The 18,218-nt window shown below is 51.3% G+C and overlaps 1 protein-coding gene across 4 annotated transcripts in view; it reads right to left on the reverse strand.

Annotated features, from left to right (window-relative positions):
- Positions 1-2,153: 2,153 nt before the first annotated feature.
- Positions 2,154-18,218, reverse strand: part of ESRRB (estrogen related receptor beta) — a 210,705-nt gene continuing 194,640 nt past the window's right edge. For all 4 annotated transcript variants that reach the window (XM_058655382.1, XM_058655383.1, XM_004584382.4 and 1 more), the window contains 4 exons: positions 15,959-16,069; positions 15,380-15,541; positions 6,961-7,230; positions 2,154-2,846 (listed from right to left, as the gene is read on the reverse strand). In XM_058655382.1, the coding sequence (XP_058511365.1) occupies positions 2,602-2,846; positions 6,961-7,230; positions 15,380-15,541; positions 15,959-16,069 (788 nt within the window). In that variant the 3' untranslated portion in view covers positions 2,154-2,601. The remainder of the gene's footprint in view (positions 2,847-6,960; positions 7,231-15,379; positions 15,542-15,958; positions 16,070-18,218) is intronic.

Raw genomic sequence — 18,218 nt, forward strand, 5'->3', positions numbered from 1 at the left:
CATCATCACTATTAGAAAATAAGTGTCTTTCCACATAGTGCTTTTCTTTGGTGCTGTTCCATGGGTGTGGGCTTGGGACCTTCTGTTCTCCTGTCATCCCCTCTGCCACATCTCATATCTGCACAGGCGGAAGGGGATCTTACGGGACAGGAGGGGGTCCCCACCTCAGAGTGGGTGCAGGCTCTGGTTGTGAGAGGCCCTCCCTTGTTTGTTAAACAGTGGCCTGGAAAGAAGTAGTTCTCCTGGATGCAAAAACTGGGAGATGCGAGCAAGCTGACACATTGACAACACCAGGCTGGGCCGCTAAGAAAGGACAGGGACCAAATAAAACCCAGCCAGGACCACCTGCGTCACAGTTGGATTTCATGTTTTATTTCTCGGCTTGAGTCCAGTGACCTGTATCATGAGAGTACAACAGAGAAGGGCTGCTTCCTCTTTGCAGACTTTCCATGAGAGGCAGAATCAGGGTATGAACTTGGGTTCCACTGTTGGCAGGAAGAAAGGTGCAGGTGCTCTTAACTTCTCCCTTCCCCGTCTCACAGTCTGTCCCCTCTCCTCCTGACAAAGGCCCACATCGGGCTTAGCCTCCAGCTGGCCACTGAGCCTCTCTTCTGAATGGCCAATGGGCCCAGCAGGTGCACGCCAGGGGCGTTCCCATTGCATGTCATTTCCCTTACAACGGACACATTGTTGCAATTCCTGCTGCCTCCTAGAAGGGGCTGTAAACTGGTGCACTTAACCACCAGAAGGGACGTGCAATGCTCTCCACATGCACATCACACACCCACACCGAACCCAGTGGTGCACTGTGACCCCTGGAGACGGCATGCAGTGACAGTATAGAGAACAGAGGTGCCTCTCTCTGCCCCAATCCCTTCAGCATGTAGCACAGCACCTACCCACCGTGCCATGCCCCTGTCCACCTGCAGGGTTCTCTCCCCAGGAGGTCAGCTTCCTAAAGATCACTCCAGACTTGGTGGTTAGCCTGCACTCCTTGGTGCTCAGTGGTCCAGCTCAGGAGCAGGAGACTGAATGGAGACCCTGGATGGGAACGGTGAACTCTAATGTCCCCGCAAGGAGAAGGCAGACAGAAGGCATGTGGCACTGCCCTGAAGAGCTCACAGAATCCTTGATATTTTCTATCTAGGGATCATATCAGAGAATGGCTTTGATCCCCACCCCACCCCCCCGGGCTTTGGCCTGTCTTCCCTCCAGCCCAGAACCTTGGCTAACTCGCCTCACCTGGGGAAGAGAGTCTAGCTTAGAAAGGCATGGGCTGGCTTGCCTCCTGGGTCAGATGGAGTTTGAGGTGGAGGTGCACTGATGGAAAAGAGGTATTTCTCCTTTGCAGCTAATGCCCCTCCTCCCTAAGACCCCTCCCACAGTGTTCGACCAACCAAGGACAGAGCCAGGTGTGCCAGACTGTGTATATTTCCCAGGAACTCTCAGTGTTGGAATGGGACAGTCCTGGCTGGGCGAGCCAGGAGGATGGGGGATCCTTCTATAGCCGCCAGGAGGACCATGCCAGGGAGCTGAGTCTGCACAGTGAGAAATACCCATCTCCTTGGTCCGCAGCTGGCAGGAGGCAAGCCCCCCAGTGGCATAGGTGCATCAGCCTTTTGGGGGGCAAGGAGGGTCACACCCCTGGAATCCAGGAAGGATAAGCGGGACTCCCACTGAGTTTCCTGTCTGCCAGGGCTACCTGCTGCTTGTCTCGACCACTAGGGCCTTCCTCTGCTTGTCCTGGCTATGTTCAGGTTTCAGAGCGTCCCACAGCCCCCCTGGCCTAGACCTGGCGGGGAAGAAAGAAGCAGAGAAAGATTGCAAGAGGAGGGCAGAAGGAAAAGGGAGAGATGCTGCTCTTCTCTAAGCCAGCCTGTTCCTGCAGGTGCAGGGTCAACTGCAGTCATCTGCAGTCATGGTCTGAATGAGTCCTGACATAGCTCAGGGAAGGGCAGGGGAGGTGCACTGGTGCAGAGGTGACAGGTGGCGGTGCACATGGAACAGGTGCCTAGAAAACACAGGCATTCCAGCTACTATTTTCCCACTGGATGCACGCAGGCTGAGGGCTGAGTGTGGGCAGGGGACAGACAGAAGGAACCATTCACAGCATGGCAGGTGTAGACCACCAACAGGCAGAGCCTCTGGGAGGTGATGCTGTCTCCTGGCAACCCCCCTTTGCCAAACCAAGGTCTCCAGGGGGCCTGCCCAGGTGCAGGAAGGGAGGAAACCCTCAGACTGTCTCCTGGGGGCTGGCAGTTAGGAGATGAAGCAATGCCTCCGGAAGTCTGCCAAGGGAGGCAGCCCTGCTCCAGGCCACAGTGTTGCCCATGGAGAAAGAAAACCGTACCCAGAAAAAGCCTGTGAGAGGTCAGCCCCGCGCCCCTGCCCTCCCCTTCTCATCCCCCACCCCCCTGTACCCGACCCCAGTCCTGGAGTCTGTGCACACAGCTGGGAGGTGGGAGGGGGGACCGTCTCCTCTGAGAACAGTTCAGAGATGTGTGACAGGGCCGAGGGTGGAGACTGGCGGCTGTGGCAGTCTCCGCGCTGGTGCGTTCATGGGGCTGGCGGAGGGCGGGCGTAGGTCCGTGAGCCAGGCCCTCAGATCTTGGCCTCCAGCATCTCCAGGAAGAGTTTGTGCATGGGCACCTTGCCCTGCATCTTGATGCTGTAGAAGTACTGCACGGCCTTGGTGGCTGTCTGCCGCAGCAGGGGCAGGGTCAGCAGCAGCTTGCCCGTCCTCCGCGGCTCCTCATGGCGGTGGCTCAGCTCGTAGTCCTGCAGTGCCTCATGCAGCAGGTCCTGCAGCTTCTGCACGGCCTCCAGGTCCTCAATGTACATGGAATCTGTGGGCACAGGGGTGGGCATCAGCGGCCTGGCTGGGGAGCATGTCCCCCCCCGGGGGGGAGAGGAGGGACCATTCTGAGATCTGGGAAGCTCAGAGACGTTAAGCTGCTGGGCTGAGGTCACGGAGGCTGGTGGCAAAGCCAGGAAGAGACACTCTCGTTTCGTGAGATATCACCAAGAGGTAGTAGTGGGGACCAGGTGAATAGAGCCTATGTAGGTCTGTGGAGGGGGAGGTCCCAGAGGTGTTCGGTGGACCTTGGAGCTGGACTGGCATCACCATCACCTTCATCACTGTTAGCAAGTCTACACTTCCGTTGGTGCCATGAGGCACCAGCTCCTGCAGTCTGCCATAACCACCGACCCAATAACAATCTGGCTGCAGAATACAGAACAGTCATGGACAAAGGGGACTGAGCTGTGTGAGGTGCCTTGTAGTGGGGCAAGAGGCATAGGGCCCAGTAAAGGAGCAAGTGGCTGGGAGTTTTCTAAAGCCTTAAGATGGTTTTGACCTTAAGCCAGGGGATGAGGGTTCAAAGGGAATCTACATACAACTCTCCCCACAACCCTCAGGGGCCACAACACTGAAGCGGAGAACCCTACGCTCACCAAAAAAGTGGGGATGGATGGACTGCAAGCTTGGGGCAGGGTGACCAGGAAGCACACACCAGGGTCCTGAATTCCTCAGAGGAGTGGGGCCATTCCTTGGCATGCTGGGTTGATTAGAAACCACACTGCACAAACTGGCCATCCCCGGGGGGCAAGGGAAGCCGGTGTCTTCCAGATCCTATCTCTCTCTTTTGGATAGGAAACAGTAGAATGAAGTAGGAGAAAATGTTAGAGCCTTAAATGCTGTGTAACTTGGGCCAAGTTTCTCAGCCTCTCTGAGTTTATTTCCTCACCTGTAAAACGAAGCAAACACTGAAAATACACCCTTCTAGGCCCTTGGTAAGCACCTAACATAGACTAGTGCTATTGGCACTGCTGTGGTGACTTATCAGTGTGGAGGCAAACCTGAATCCTCTCCTTGGTTTTCTGTGACCAGAACGAGGAGGTCTCCCGCTTTACCAGCTGGGAGATGATGCACTCTCAGCCACTAATGGAGCGCCCTCCCAAAATGCAGCTGGTCCCAAGACAACGAGACTCATGGCTCCTCCTTCCTGTCCCTCATTCTACCTTCCCCCTGGGAGGCCAAATTGGCAGCTGCCTTCGACCAAAAATGAAATAAAATAACATTGCAAGATTAATTTCTTTGCAATCCATCAGCAAGTCTGTATCGATGGCATTGATAAACTGTTAATTACAAAATCAATGGCTATGAATTCTTTGTGCTGTCAGGGAGCCTTGGAGATGGCTGGGACATGGGGTGACCGATGGACAGCAGGCTCCCAAGGGCCCAGGGGCGCAGGGGTGGGGATCAGCATTCTTCTGGCAATGCTACCCCACTCTTGCCTGGTGCTGCCCCCCTCCTCCCAGGCTCTAAGCTGATCCACCCTCTCCATGCAACCACAGCAGAAGCCTCCAGAACCACCTCAATGGTGTCCTGCCTTGACCCTGCTCCAGCCAATACCCCCTCACTCCCACTGCCTGGTCACTCTCCTATCCCATGCCTGGGGACAGGTCACTCCTCCTGCATCCTTTTTGACCCCAATACCACCCAATTCCTTTACAACCCCAGAGCTTCTGGTCTGACCCCAAACAGGCTTAATACTTCCCCCTCTCATTTCTGTGTGTTTCCCCTGACTTTAAAAGCCAGCTTCGACTCTACCTCCCCAGATGAAAATAACTGGCTTTTCCTAGGGCTGCTGTTGTGGTACATAGAGTTAAGCTGCTGCCTCAATGCCAGTATCCCATATTGGAGTGCCAGTTCTAGTCCCAGCTGTACTACCTCCAATCCCCCTGCTAATACTCCTGGGAAAACAGCAGGAACTGATCCAAGTCCTTGGGGCCCTGCACCCATGTAGAAGATCTGAAAGAAGCTCCTAGCTGTATATCTGAATTTCCAGTGAAAAGAAAAGAATTGTCAGGCAGAGAGACACAAAGAGAGACACAAAGAGACGGGGGGCTCTCCTATCCAGTTGTTCATTTCCCAGTGCCCATAAAAGCCAGGACTGAGCCAGCTCAAAGTCAGCAGCCAGGGATTCAATCCAAATCTCCCATGTGGGTGGCAGGAGCCCAGGTACTTCAGTCATCACCTGCTGCCTCCCAGGGTGGGCATTACAGGAATGCTGAACTCGGCTGCAGGATTCCGACGTGGTATGTGGGCATCCCAAGGTGCCTCGGCTGCTAAGCCAACACCTGCCTTCACAATGGCCTTCCACATGACACTGGGGAAGAAATCCGGGTTCCTGGAACCTAGGCCCACGTGACAAAGTATGTACTTGGGTGAAGCTTGATGTCAGCACAAGACCCTGGTGGGTTCATGTCACGAGACACTGTGGGTCTTCAGGCAGAGTACATATGAGGATACTTCAGGAAGCTCATGGAAAAGTGGAATACAGGGGCTGGAGCCACAGCATAGAAGGCTAAGCCTACGCCTGCAGCACAGGCATCCCATAAAGGTGCCAGTTTGAGTCCTTGCTGCTCCACCTTTGATCCAGCTCCCTGCTAATATGCCTAGGAAAGCATTAGAGGCTGGCCCAAATGCAGGATGGCTCCCTGCACCTGCATGGGAGACCTGGAAGAATTTCCTGGCTCCAGGCTTCAGATCAGCTCATCTCTGGTTGTTGTCTGGTTGTAGTCATTCCCAGCAGCTCCACTTCCCATCCAGCTCACTGCTTGTGGCCTGGGAAAGCAGTCGAGGACGGCCCAAAGTCTTGGGACCCTGCACCCACGTGGGAGACCTGGAAGAGCTCCTGGCTTCTGATCGGCACAGCTCCGGCCATTGAAGTCATTTGGGAAGTGAATCATCAGACAGAAGATCTTCCTCTCTGTTCCTCCTCTCTCTCACTCTCTCTCTCTCTCTCTCTCTCTCTCTCTCTCTATATATATATATATATATATATATATATGTATGTATGTATATCTGACTTTGCAATAAAAATAAATAATTCTTTAAGAAATATGACTATCAAAATTTTTTAAATGGGCTTATGGTGTGAATGTGTATGTACTGCTAATTATTTTGCATTCATCTGTCATTCACAGAAAGAATTTGTATTAAAAAATAAAAAAATAAACAAATTAAAAAATATTTTTAAACTTCCCTCTGTATTAGGACGGGTTCTGTAGAAACAGAGTCTGAGATGGGTCTGTATTCAGAAACCCGCACAGGCTTTGTGCTCTCAAGAAAGGAAGTAGGCAGGCAGACACATGGGCAGAGCAAGCAAGGCAGGGACAGGGACCCTCCAGGTCACTGTGACCCTGTGCAAGTCCATCGTTGGCTGCAGGTGCTGAGCACAAGAAGCAAGGCTTCTGCAGGGGGCAGCCATGAGCTGACCAGAACACTTATCACATGCCAGCATAATATAATATCTACAAAGAAATCCTTTTAGTAGTTTTGGAGAGGAGGGGTTGTTTACTGTCCTGACTTTGAAGAGTGGGATGGGAGGAGAGAGTTTCCATTCACTAATTCACTCTCTAACTGCTTATGACAGCTACAGTTGGGCCAGGCCAAATGTAGGAGTCAGGGTTTCCATCCTGGTCTCCAACGTGCATGGCAGGGGCCCAAGCACTTGGGGCCATCATCTGCTGCCTTCACAGACACATGAGCAGGTAGCTGCATGGGAAGCAGAGCAGCCAGGACTCAATCCCAGGTCCCAAGAGGTGACTTAGCCCACTGTGCCACAAGGCTCACCCCTCATGTCTCCATTTTACTGATAGGGCATGGAGTGAAGCAGCTTTCCCTAAACTTGACCTTTAACTGACCCCAGCCTTTTGTCCTTCAACCCACCAGTGTGTCAATTCCAAGGTCAAAGGCTTGGGGAACATTCAGTCTCTGCCAGTCTTCACCACCAATCCCCTTCCAAGGCCAGCTTACTCCCTGTTACAATCTTAGGGTAAACAAAAAGCTTCATGCTTTCATGTCATTCCTGCTTGCTGCAGCTGGCCCTGCTCACAGAGACCTGGAGATGCCCCAAACTGCCCCCATGCAGGCATACACCTGCCTCTCCCTACCTGAGTTGGCGAGGGCCAGGGCCTTGAGTGTCACAAACTCCTCCTTTACCACCTTGAGCTTCTTGTACCTGCGCACCAGCTGCAGGATGGCCTGGTAGAGCTCTATCAGCCCTGTCAGGCGAGAGTGCTCCTCATCCATGATGTAGTCCTCCGCGTACACCAGCTTGTCGTCATAGGGCAGAGAGCGGTACACAACGCCCAGGATAAGGATCTCCATCCAGGCACTCTGCAGCAGGCTCATCTGGTCCCCCAGCGAGAGCTCTGAGAAACCTGCAGACAAGGTGCAATGAGGATGGGGGAAGGAAGCGCCTGGTCAGAAGGCTGAACCAGGGGCTCCTGGAGGGGTGTGGCTGGGAGTGGCCATGCCCCTGGCATCTCTGGATCCTGCTGTGGCTGGGGTGGGCCTGTTGTCCACTGCCAGACCCCTGGTGCATTGAGTCAGACTTGCAATTTGTGAAGAAGGCTTAATAACAAGAGCTCAGTCGATATGGGCAGTTATTACTGATCCTGCTAGCCTATATTGCAAAAGGCTGGGGAGACTTCCTAATGAATGAAATGCACTTGTAATTGAAGAAGTTACTGGGTTCCTAACTGGATCAGGAGGTGACAAGAGAGGGGTACTTCTACTCTGGGTCCCTCTCTCTGTACCAGGGGAACCCCACCAGGAAAGGGGGTAGAAGGTCCCTGTGGTCACAGCCTGAGTGCTGAGAAGTCGAGGGTCTCAAGTCAGGGGACAATGTTCTCATAGGGCAGGAGTCAGGGCCCCTCTGCCCAGGCCACCAGGCTACAGTCACAATGATCCAGCAGGCCTGAGAACGGGAGTCTGGGACCATGGAGCTCCCCAAGCTTCACTTGGCCCACAGTGAAGCCCACTTCTGCCTGGTGCAGTGTGCTCAAAAGAGTGCCTGGGCTGGGCCACATGCAAGCCATGCCTTCACTCCAGACCTCGGCTTCCTCCTCTGGGCAGTGAGGCGAGGTCTAAATGAGACAATAAGTTGTTCTCAACAAGCAAGAGGGGAAAGTCTTCCCTCTGTGAACTGCGAGTAATCAAATGCAACTGCACTATGCGTGCGTTTAGCATCTTGAATCACCAGAGGAAATAAAACAGTTTGCTGATTTTCCAACACAACAGCCACCCAAGGCACTAACATCCCTAGGGTCCACCCAGCACCTCAATGGCCACAGATGCCAGGAATGGCCACCAGAAAGACACTGACTGGCACCACACACCATGAGCAGCTGGCCAGAAGGGGGTTTACTTCCTTTGCTGTCTTAGCACCACCCACCTGGGTTGAGCTTTTTGATATGATGTGCAATGAGGATGTAAGGGATGCACAGATATACATGAGGCTGAGGGCCCTGCTCCCAGCACATGGAGGGGCTCCCTGGCGGCGGTGGCTTTTACCATTGTTGGTGTCTCTACTGGCACATGATGGGCAGTACCCCTTCTCTTTGGACTTGCCCCGGGACCTTGGCTAGTCTTGGCATTGGGCTCCTGTGGATGGCACTCTCATCTGCCATCCTCAATCCCACCCCTAGTCCAATCAGCACAGGTGTATTCTTGACCCTGAAGACCCTGCCCATCATTGGGTAGGAGGACCTAACCCCATGCCCTTTCTGCAAATTTGGCCATCACAGTGCCAGGCAGGCCCTGACCTGTACACTGGGCCGTGGATCAGCCCGACTGCTGGAATCGGCAGGTGATCACCAACAGAGCAGGAACAATTATCCTGCCCTGCCCCAGGGTGAACTTTGATGGATGCGCCTTCTCAAGGGAGAGGCTGGGATGCAGAGAGGTTAGCTGTGTGTCTACTGTGGTCTATATACCAGGCCTGGGAGAGGGTATGTGGGGTCAGGAGAGTTAGGCAGTCATAAAAGACAGATAGAAGTGGACAGCCAATTTCCTTTATCAGGACTTGGTGTGGGAGAGAGGCCTTGGGCGACATTAATTAACAGATACCAATCAGCCAGCACAGGAGGGCATTGCGTGTGCGCACGTGTATGTGTCTACTGTATTGGACTGCTGAAAGCAGACAGTCTGGGAGGGCAGCTGGAGGAAGAGGGTAGGGGCAAAATTAATAGACTCCTAGATTGGAAGGCAGCAGAAAGGGGGGTAGGTAGTGGTACACTGCTGAAATGCTGGAGAAAGGACCCCGTGAGGGTAATTGCATTGGCAGGATCCTTGGAAAAATGTTACTAGCATGCACCTGCCCATAGTCATTCAGCATTTATTCATGTATTTATTTAGTTATTGTATTCTCAAGGTAGAGACAGAGATAGGCAGACACAGGTGTGCATGCGTACACACACACACACACACACACACAGAATTTTCAATCCAGGACTGGTTCACTCCAGGGCTGGAGAAGGCAGAAGCCAAAAGCCTAGAACTCTAGTGTTTGAGCGATTACCCTCTCTCTGTTCCCAGACTGCACGTTAGTAGGAAATTGGAATCAGAAGCAGAGCTAGGACTTGAACCAGGCACTCTGACATGCTACAGGGGCATCCCAAGTGACACTTTAACTGCTGTGCCAAATGCCTGCCCCTTCTGAGCATCCACTAAGTGCCAGGCCCATGCTAGACATTGGAGACAGAACGGTGCACTTAAATCAGACCAGTTTCCTGACTTCAGCAGCTTACAGTGAGGAGGCAAAGACACACCTAGGGTCGCTGGTCAGCACAAAGTTAGGGCTATAGCAAGTGCATACAACTCCGACAACAGTCCAGGGACGCTTTGTCCCAGGGTGCCACTGCCTATGGTGTGACAGTAGGGAAAGGTTTGCCCTTTGGTGGTGGCCAAAAGGGGCATGGTAGCTTGCTCCATCAGAGCCTGTTCCTGGATACCTATTCCCACACCTCTCTTCCAGGCTGGCTTGAATGTATGCTCAGCTCCTCAATTCTGTCCTCTTCTTTGAGTACCTTCATAAAGTCATGCACACAGCTTTCAAAATCCAAGTGTAAGGCTGGCATAATGGCAAAGTAGGTTAAGCCACAGTCTGCAAAGCCAGCATTCCGTACTGAATCATGGGTTTAAGTCCCAGCTGTGCCACTTAACATCTAGCTCCCTGCTAAAGGTGCCAGGGAAAGAAGTGGGAGATGGCCGTAGTGCTTAGAGCCCTGCCACCTATGTGGAAGACCTAGATGAAGTTCCAGGTGCCTGGATTTTGCCTGACCCGCCAGACCCAGCCCTAGTTCCAGTCACTGTGGCCCTTTGGGGAGTGAACCAGTAGATGGAGCACCTCTCTCTCTCTCTCTCTCTCTCTCTCTCTCTCTCTCTCTCTCGTGTGTGTGTGTGTGTGTGTGTGTGTGTGTGTGTGTGTGTCTACCTTTTAAATAAAATAAAATCTTTTTAAAAATTCAAAATGAATACTCCAAAGCATGGAGTTGTATATAGGAAGGTAGTTCAAAAAGTTTGTGGAAACAATTATGCATGGGTTCAAATTGTTTTGCCTGCAAAACAAACACACCCTTTCATTCTATATTTCTATGAATTTGTTGAAATGCTTCTGTGGAGACTACCGTCTTTACTAGATGGTCCTGGGGGGAGTGTAGGGCTGCCCTGTGACTGGCTGCCCCCAATTGGCTGGCCCCCTGACTGACTATGCTGACCCCCAGGCCTACCCTAAACTCTACTGCTCCAGGCAAATGGCTTTATCTGCACCTGCTGGTCTAATCATAGGCAGGCTCTTCCCAGAGTTCCCAACCCCCAGCAGTCTGGCACCACAAACTGCTGGAATTTTAAAGAGAGAGAGGGAGAGGAAACATAATTTGTGGCAAGTAGAGTTCATAATCTGTTAATTTATGATTGTTTCTGTCGACCTGGAAGGCCATTAGCACAAGTAATAAAGGGAGTTGTAATTATAGGATCTAGGGCCACTTCACACACAGCTGCTATCACTCGGCAGCTCATATTTCATCCAGCCAGCCACTGGATACCTGGAAGTAAGACCACCAAGGGATCCCTAAAGAGGAGACACCTTGGGGATACCAGGACATGCCAGCCTGGGCTGAGCAACGGTAGTAGTGATGCCCCCATGAAAGCCCTCCTGGGCAGGGGTGGACTCTGGCTGCCTGGGAAGGATGGGGAAGGGGCTAATGACCAGCAGAGATCACTGTCCATCAGGTGCTGCCCACCACTCCATACAGCCTTGAGAAGGAATCACATGCTAAAGGCCAGCCCTTGCCCTCTGGCCAACATAACACCCAGGAAATTCCACTGGAAATCAACCCTTCATCTGGCAAGCCCAGGCTGCAAGCAAAGACCAAAAGCCCCAAACTTTCCCCATAAAACTTGCTCTTTTTTTCCAAATGGGATCCTGGAGTAGGGGTGTGGGGAGGAATTCAGGCTGGGATAGCCTCTCTTTATCTGTGGCTTTGCTTTCCATTTTGCCTGTGGTCAAACTTCAGAAACATTAAGTTGAAAGTCCAGAAGTGAACCACTGATATGTTTTCCATCACTCGTCATTCACTCACTCCATCACTGTTCCCTCTTGGTGTTAGACCTTGTCTAGCCTATCCACACTGTCTGTGCTGGTTTCCAAGATCAGACCATGGTACCACAGAGTTTGTGTTCAAGTAGCCCTACTTCAACTTTATAATGACCTCAAAGTAGAAAAGCAGTGACACAAAGGGTGACCTAAGGCCACAACACATAGAAGGACAGATGGACTCCGCTGCCGTGTGTGGTGGTAGCACTGCACACCACGCAGAAAAAAAGACATAGAGATTCCATACTACTCCTGATTTCAAGTATCTTCTGGGTGTCTTAGACAAAGGGCATGGAAAAAGGTGACGCGAATTCTCTCTCAATCACATCTCCTAGCAGTAGGCCTTAAACAGTCAGTACTCACTGTGTGCTTGCAAAGGCAAGTATGACGTACTCTTGTGTACTCGACTGGAAGACACTGAGGCACGAGCCATGATCCCTTGAGTCTGATAACAGCCCAGGCTGCTCCTTGCAGCACTCCTCCTGGGGGCGATCCAAAACAGCCAGCCTCCTCTCCTCTCCTTCTGTCTGCCTTAGAATCAGGATGGATGAGGCCAACACAGGGGGCTTGGTGGCTCCAGTCTGCATTCTCCCTGTTCAATCCCTGCTTACTCTCCCTCTCTCTTGGCTGGTGCACAGGCCCACTTAACTTGAGATGGGATAAGGCTCATTCACTGATAAATATCAGGCTCTTGATGTGTCACTGCCCTTTAGATGCAGTTTGGGGCTGGTGTTTAGCCTGGTGGTCAAGGTGGTCAACATACTGGTTAAGACAGCCACGGCCCATCTGGGAGTCCCTGGGTTCTGCCTCCTGATTCTAGCTTCCTGCTAACGCACACCTTAGGAGGTACCAGTGATGGTTCAGTAACTGGGTCCTTGCCACACACATGTGAGACCCGGGGTGAGTTCCCAGTTATTGGCTTCAGTATGGCTCAGCCCTATCCATTGTGGGTATCTGGGGAATAAACCAGCAGATGCGAGTGCTGTCTTTAGTTCTCAGATGACTTTATATATTATATATGTGTGTGTGCATGTATACGGATAAATGTATTCATATATAATTATGTGTGTCTGTGCATATGCATGTGCATGTACATCTGTATATATAAAGGAGTGTGTGTGTGTAAGGCTCACATGCAGTGACAAGAGACATCACTAATTAGCTCCTACCTTACCCACTAGAAGCCCAGGCCCAAATAACTCAGCATGGAGACTTCCACAAAATAGGCAAATGGCATTTGAGACAGTCAAATGAGTCCCTACATTAACCTTATGTTTTTCATCCAAAGGACTTCTGTTTTGGATGAGGAGACATGACAGAGGCTTTCATACTGCGAGTGATGATGACAATCACAACCAAAGTTCTGCCACTCCTCAAGAGCCCACTGAGTGTGTGGCAATGCCAAGGGGTGGGGGTGGGGGGCCTTGTGATGATTCCCACTGCGTGGAGGCGGAAAATGAAGAGCAGGAAGTGAAGCAGTTGGCACGAGGCAGAAAGGAGAGAGCAGAGCTGGGACTGGAGACTAGGTTGTCCCTTAGAGAAACTCTGCCCCATCCTGCCCTCTTGGCTGGGCACAGATAGAAGAACTGGCAGGTTGGAAGGTACAGGGGAGATAGGGCTCCTATTCCATGGAGGTGTTTCCCAAGGTGCGCTGGTACAAGGAGGAAGCAGTGACCCTGGGGGAACACCAGGTGACTCTCCTGTCCTGTCACTGGGCAGCAGTACCTGCTCATTCTGGGCCAGGAGGGTAGGGTGGGGCAGAGGGGGCACAGGGGCCGCTGTCCCAAATTTGACCCTGGGTTAGTAGAGCAATCCAGGCTGAGGTGTAATAAGCAGGGGCTTGACCCCACCTGTGTGCTGAACCAGCACTGGGCAGATTGAAAAACTCCTGAGTGAGTAATCCCTGCGGCACTGAGCTCCTTATAGCCAGGATGTGCCAGCCCACCCCAAATTAGAACCCCCAGGAACCCCCATGCTTCATGCCAGCAAGGGGGCAGCCAGCAGCACATCTGCTGGCTCCCGGGCCCTGGCGGGCTCCCTGCACCTAAGAGCTCACACACTGGATTTTTGAGTTCATTTCCATCACCCATGGATCCACGCATCTGAAGGTCCAGGGTTCTTTTGCCATGTTAGTAGGCTCTTATGCTCATCTCTCCAGACTGAGACAAGACAGGATGCAGAGACAAGAAGTTATAAACTGTTTAATGTCACAGAGCTACATATGCAGTCCCTGGTGGGTCACTGCCAGGGGGTCATGGGGCAGCAACGAAAGGAAAGGCAGGCAAGCTCCTGGGCCACACCAGCACAAGAACAACTCCAGAAGGAAGATGCCTCATCCTCCTCACCTTGTGCACCAGCTTTTTAAGAACGTATGCCCCATTCCAGAGGACCCTCACAACATGCAGAGTGTCTACATCTCGGTCTCTGCCTTCTAGTTGCCTATCAAAGTTTTACAGAGCAGAAGCAGTGTGAAGATACACTTTTCTGTTTTTTTCTTCAAATTTTCATATTCTAATTTCGTGTGTGTCTGGTAATTGCCATTTTACTTGTAGCACTGTATCCACATGTATTTATTTGTAACATCATGTCTATTGGTAGTAATGGTGTACCTATTGATTATAGCACCGTATCTCTATTAACTGTAGCACTATCTACTAATTGCAATGCCGCATCTACTCATATCTATTCACCATAATGCTGTGTCTATTAATTACAGCACTGTTTCTGTGATGTCTCTATTAATTGTAACAGTATTAATTGGAACGCAGTATCTACATCTATTAATTGTAATGCTGTGTCTATTGGTTGCAATGCTGCGTCTATTAATTACAGCACAGTATCTTTTATGTCTCTATTAATTGTTAATACTGCATCTATTCATTGTAATGTCATATCTATTTGTATCTGTTAAGTGTTACATTAGGTGTGATGTTACACCTATTCATTATAGTGCTGTATCTTTTAGGTATCTTGTCATTGCAGCACTGCATTTATCCTTATGCAGGTAAATTGCAACTTGTTTTTCAATTGGCTTTAGGTTTAATATTTGCATTATTTCTAAACGATTTTAAAGATGAGGAAGGAGAACGGGATTTTTTCCCATGATGAGAGTGGAGTTGTGGATACATTAACAGAGTTGAGCAGAAGCTGCATGGAGAATAGTCTACAATGTACACATGATGGAAGAGATAAGTTTCACAGCTACGAACAGCAACAGCCAAAATTAGCTCCAACCATTTCTCGCCATCAGCCCAAGTGATGCTAAAAGTGGGGTTGGGGTCCATATGCAGTGAAGTCCACATGGCCTGAGACAGGTGGTTCAGACTTCCAGTCCAGAAATGCCCTTCAAGATCCTAGAATCCAGTGGGACAGACAGACCTCCCTTGGAGATCAAGCAGGAGATAACAGCGAGCCCACAATTCATGTTAGGACATCAGACTCCATACCGAAGGTTTGTTGCAAAGGGTCTAGTTTATCCTCACAGCACTAGCTCAGAGCTCCACTTCTACTCCCATTTCAGAGTGGTCAGCAGATAACCTGCCCAGACTAGCACCTGCAGATCAAGAATGTCACTGCTCCTTTCCCAGAAGAATTCCAATAACATCTACAAAAGCACTCCATTCTTTGTCCTTTAAGGGTTCAAGAAACTTATGCTTTGAGTAGTACGAACTGTAGTCTAGACATAGCCTCTTCCAGAATACAGGTTCTGAAGAGCCCCAGAAGTTCATTAACACACCTGCATCTTCTCAATAGCCACTCCCTTCCAATCCCTCAAGCGGAGGAAGATGGGCTGAAGGAAAACAAGCCCACCAAGATTTCCTGGCCCCTAGGGGCCAGTTCCACGCACCATGAGAACCACAGCATGGGGTGCAGGAATGTGGAGTCTGGCTGAGAAATGCTGGGTCCCCACAACCCCATCTCACAAGACTTACCTGGGATGTTCTTGGCCCAGCCAATGATGACCACAAGCTCCCGGTCAGCCAAGTCACAGAGCGTGGCCAGTGCCTTGATGTCCGCCTCAGGTATGCCAGCAGGAGGCATGGCCTGCAGGTTGTTCGGCTCAGCCACCATGAGGCACGAGACAATCTTGGTCGCTGCAAGAATCAAAGAGAGAAGTGTCAATGCCTGGGGAGAGAGGACAAGAGCCAGGATGGGGGCTAGGATGGGGCAGGTCCAATGTAGCTGCCATCCCCTGCCCACTCTTCCTTGACCACTCTGGCTACAATGGGTTGGACTGTAGAGAAACAAACTTTCCTCTCCCTCAAGGAAGTTGCCTCATGTATTCTACTGAGAGGAACCTGGCTGCTATGTGCCAAGAGGGCGCTGCTGGAGCCTGGGGCCTGTGGTTTCCTAAGACCTGGCACGGAACTGCATCTTGTGTTACTCTATATGGAATTCAGGTTTTCTGCATGAAGCCCAAAGGACCCAACAGCAGCGCCACACAGCTGTTGGGTGGGAAGGTGGCCATTTCCTCCAGGGAGGCCAGAGCAGCAGGGACTGCTGAGACTCACATGGCTTTTTAGCAGGTGGGGAGATCTGTAAGCTCAGGTACGGGCTGTTCTCAGAGTCCGACCGTCGTTTGTACTTCTGGCGGCCTCCACGAACCCGGTCCAGGCGCACACCTGTTGGGGAGCAATGAGAAGTCTCAGGAGTTGTTCAACACCATGGGGGGTTGGGAGGGTAGGAGCAGGAGGGTACTGGCTAAGGCCTTCTGGGCCATGGCCAAATGACCTTCCACAGCTACCTAATTGAACAGGTACCAGGACAATTCATCCTAAAAGACTCTGCTGATGCTCCCAGCCTGTGTCACCTGCCCCAGGTTTGATACTGCCACTCTGGATTTAGTATTCTCTTGAAACCTATCATCAGCACCCTTTAGCCCTTGAAAGGAAAACACAAAAATCCTCTGCCAAGCGCTGGGGAGAAGTCATCATTTAGGTTACGTATGCTCTGAGTCTAGCAAGGGTCGAGTAAGGTTGCCAAGGGAAGGGAAAAGGGTCCCTGCCATCAACAGGCCCATGTATCTCGTGGATGCTCATTACCAATGTCAATTTCTGGGGGCCTGGTGCTGTGATATAAAACAGCAAGCTACTGCCTGTAACATTGATAAAAAATACTGGTTCAAGTCCTGGCTGCTCCACTTCCAATTCAGCACCTGGAAAAGCAGTAGAAATTGATCCAAGTGCTTGGGCTGCTGCACCAATATGGGAAATCCAGAACTGGCTCCTAGTCTGAGTCTGGTCCAGTCCTGGCTATTGCAGTTATTTGGGAAGTGAAGCAATGGATGAAAGATCTCTCTCCATCTCTCCCTTTTTCTCTGTAATGCTACTTTTAAATTAAAAAAAAAAAAATCTTTAAAAAAACAACCAGTTTCTGGATCCCTCACTGAGATTCCAGGACAGTCTGCTCTTTTCCCAGGAAGTGCCCATGAGACGGGTATATAAGCAGCCCCAGTCACCCTGGGAAACCCAGTGCTGGGAGGAATCTTGGTAGCAACAGCTGTGACCACCCCCACACTCACCTTCATCTCCAGGAGTGACCGCTTCCTCAAAAGACCCCTACGGTCACTGCGTCCACACAGCCTTTTGGCGGTCTGCCCCACCCACTCCTGCCTTAAAGACAGCTCCCTACCACCATCTTCAGGTCCACAGTAGGAACCTTGGTGGGTTCCTCGCTCTGAGGCCCACACGCTCAGATTGGCCACCTGGCAACAGGGCACCCACAAGACCAGCTAGCCAGTGTAAACTAAGGTGGAACGCAGTATAGATGGGCCAGAGATGCAGGGAGGGGTGCTCCTAGGTGCAGGCAGACAAAATGTGCCAGGATCCCTGGACCTGCCTGGAAGCCTCTTCCACCCTCTCTCCAAGGCCAGCCCGGCCCTCCCTGGAATTCCCTCACCCGTGCTCACTCAAACAGTTCTCTTTTCCCAATCAGCTAATGGGCACTGAGCAAAGCATATCAGACCCCAAGCCCGGCATTCTCAGAAAGCAAGCTTGGCTGCCACCTTAGCCTCTGGGGTGACAGGCCAAGTTCAACCTCTGTTCTTCTCCCACAAGGTCAATAGCATCACCCAAGCAACAAACTTCAACAAACCCTGGCACTTCCAAGGTCCTGGGGAAGCAACGGGACCTGGAATCCCAGCCAGTCCAGGCCTTTCTCCAAATGGGGCAGGAGGCAGCCAGAGTCACTGTGACTTTAGGAAACAAGATTTAGGTCTTCTGCAGGCCAGTGGTGATTTCTTGGCTGTTTCCTTTTTGTTTATTTATTGTTTCAATTGTAAGTGTATTTAAAAGGTGAGGTGGTCACACACACACACACACACATAGGGCATGTTTGGGGTAGAGTGGGTTAAGAGGGCAAAGACGAGCCCTGTGCTTGCTAGAGCATACAAGAAACTAGTCTGGGAATACCTCAAAGTTTCTTTGGAGATCTCCCCAATCGAACTGCTGGACTCAGAACTCTAATCAAGAAAAGACAGAAGACAGAGCAGATCAATCATTCATCTCAGCTATATGTTGGCAGCGATATATGGGGCAAACGGAGACTTTATGATGGACCATATCAATCAGTGGACGACCTCATCGAGCGAAACTGGCAGCGATTCATAACTGGAGAACTATTAACACCACTCGAGCACATATCTCAGAGCATGCCCCACATCCGGGACTCGGGGTGGGCGGGAAACCGGGTGGGGCTTCCCCCTCAATATCCCCCTTTACCTCAGATACAAGATGGAAACAATGTGGACATAATAGTATTACCCACTTCCCT

The sequence above is a fragment of the Ochotona princeps genome, chromosome 26, assembly GCF_030435755.1.
Source record: "Ochotona princeps isolate mOchPri1 chromosome 26, mOchPri1.hap1, whole genome shotgun sequence".
NCBI classification, from domain to species: Eukaryota; Metazoa; Chordata; class Mammalia; order Lagomorpha; family Ochotonidae; genus Ochotona; species Ochotona princeps.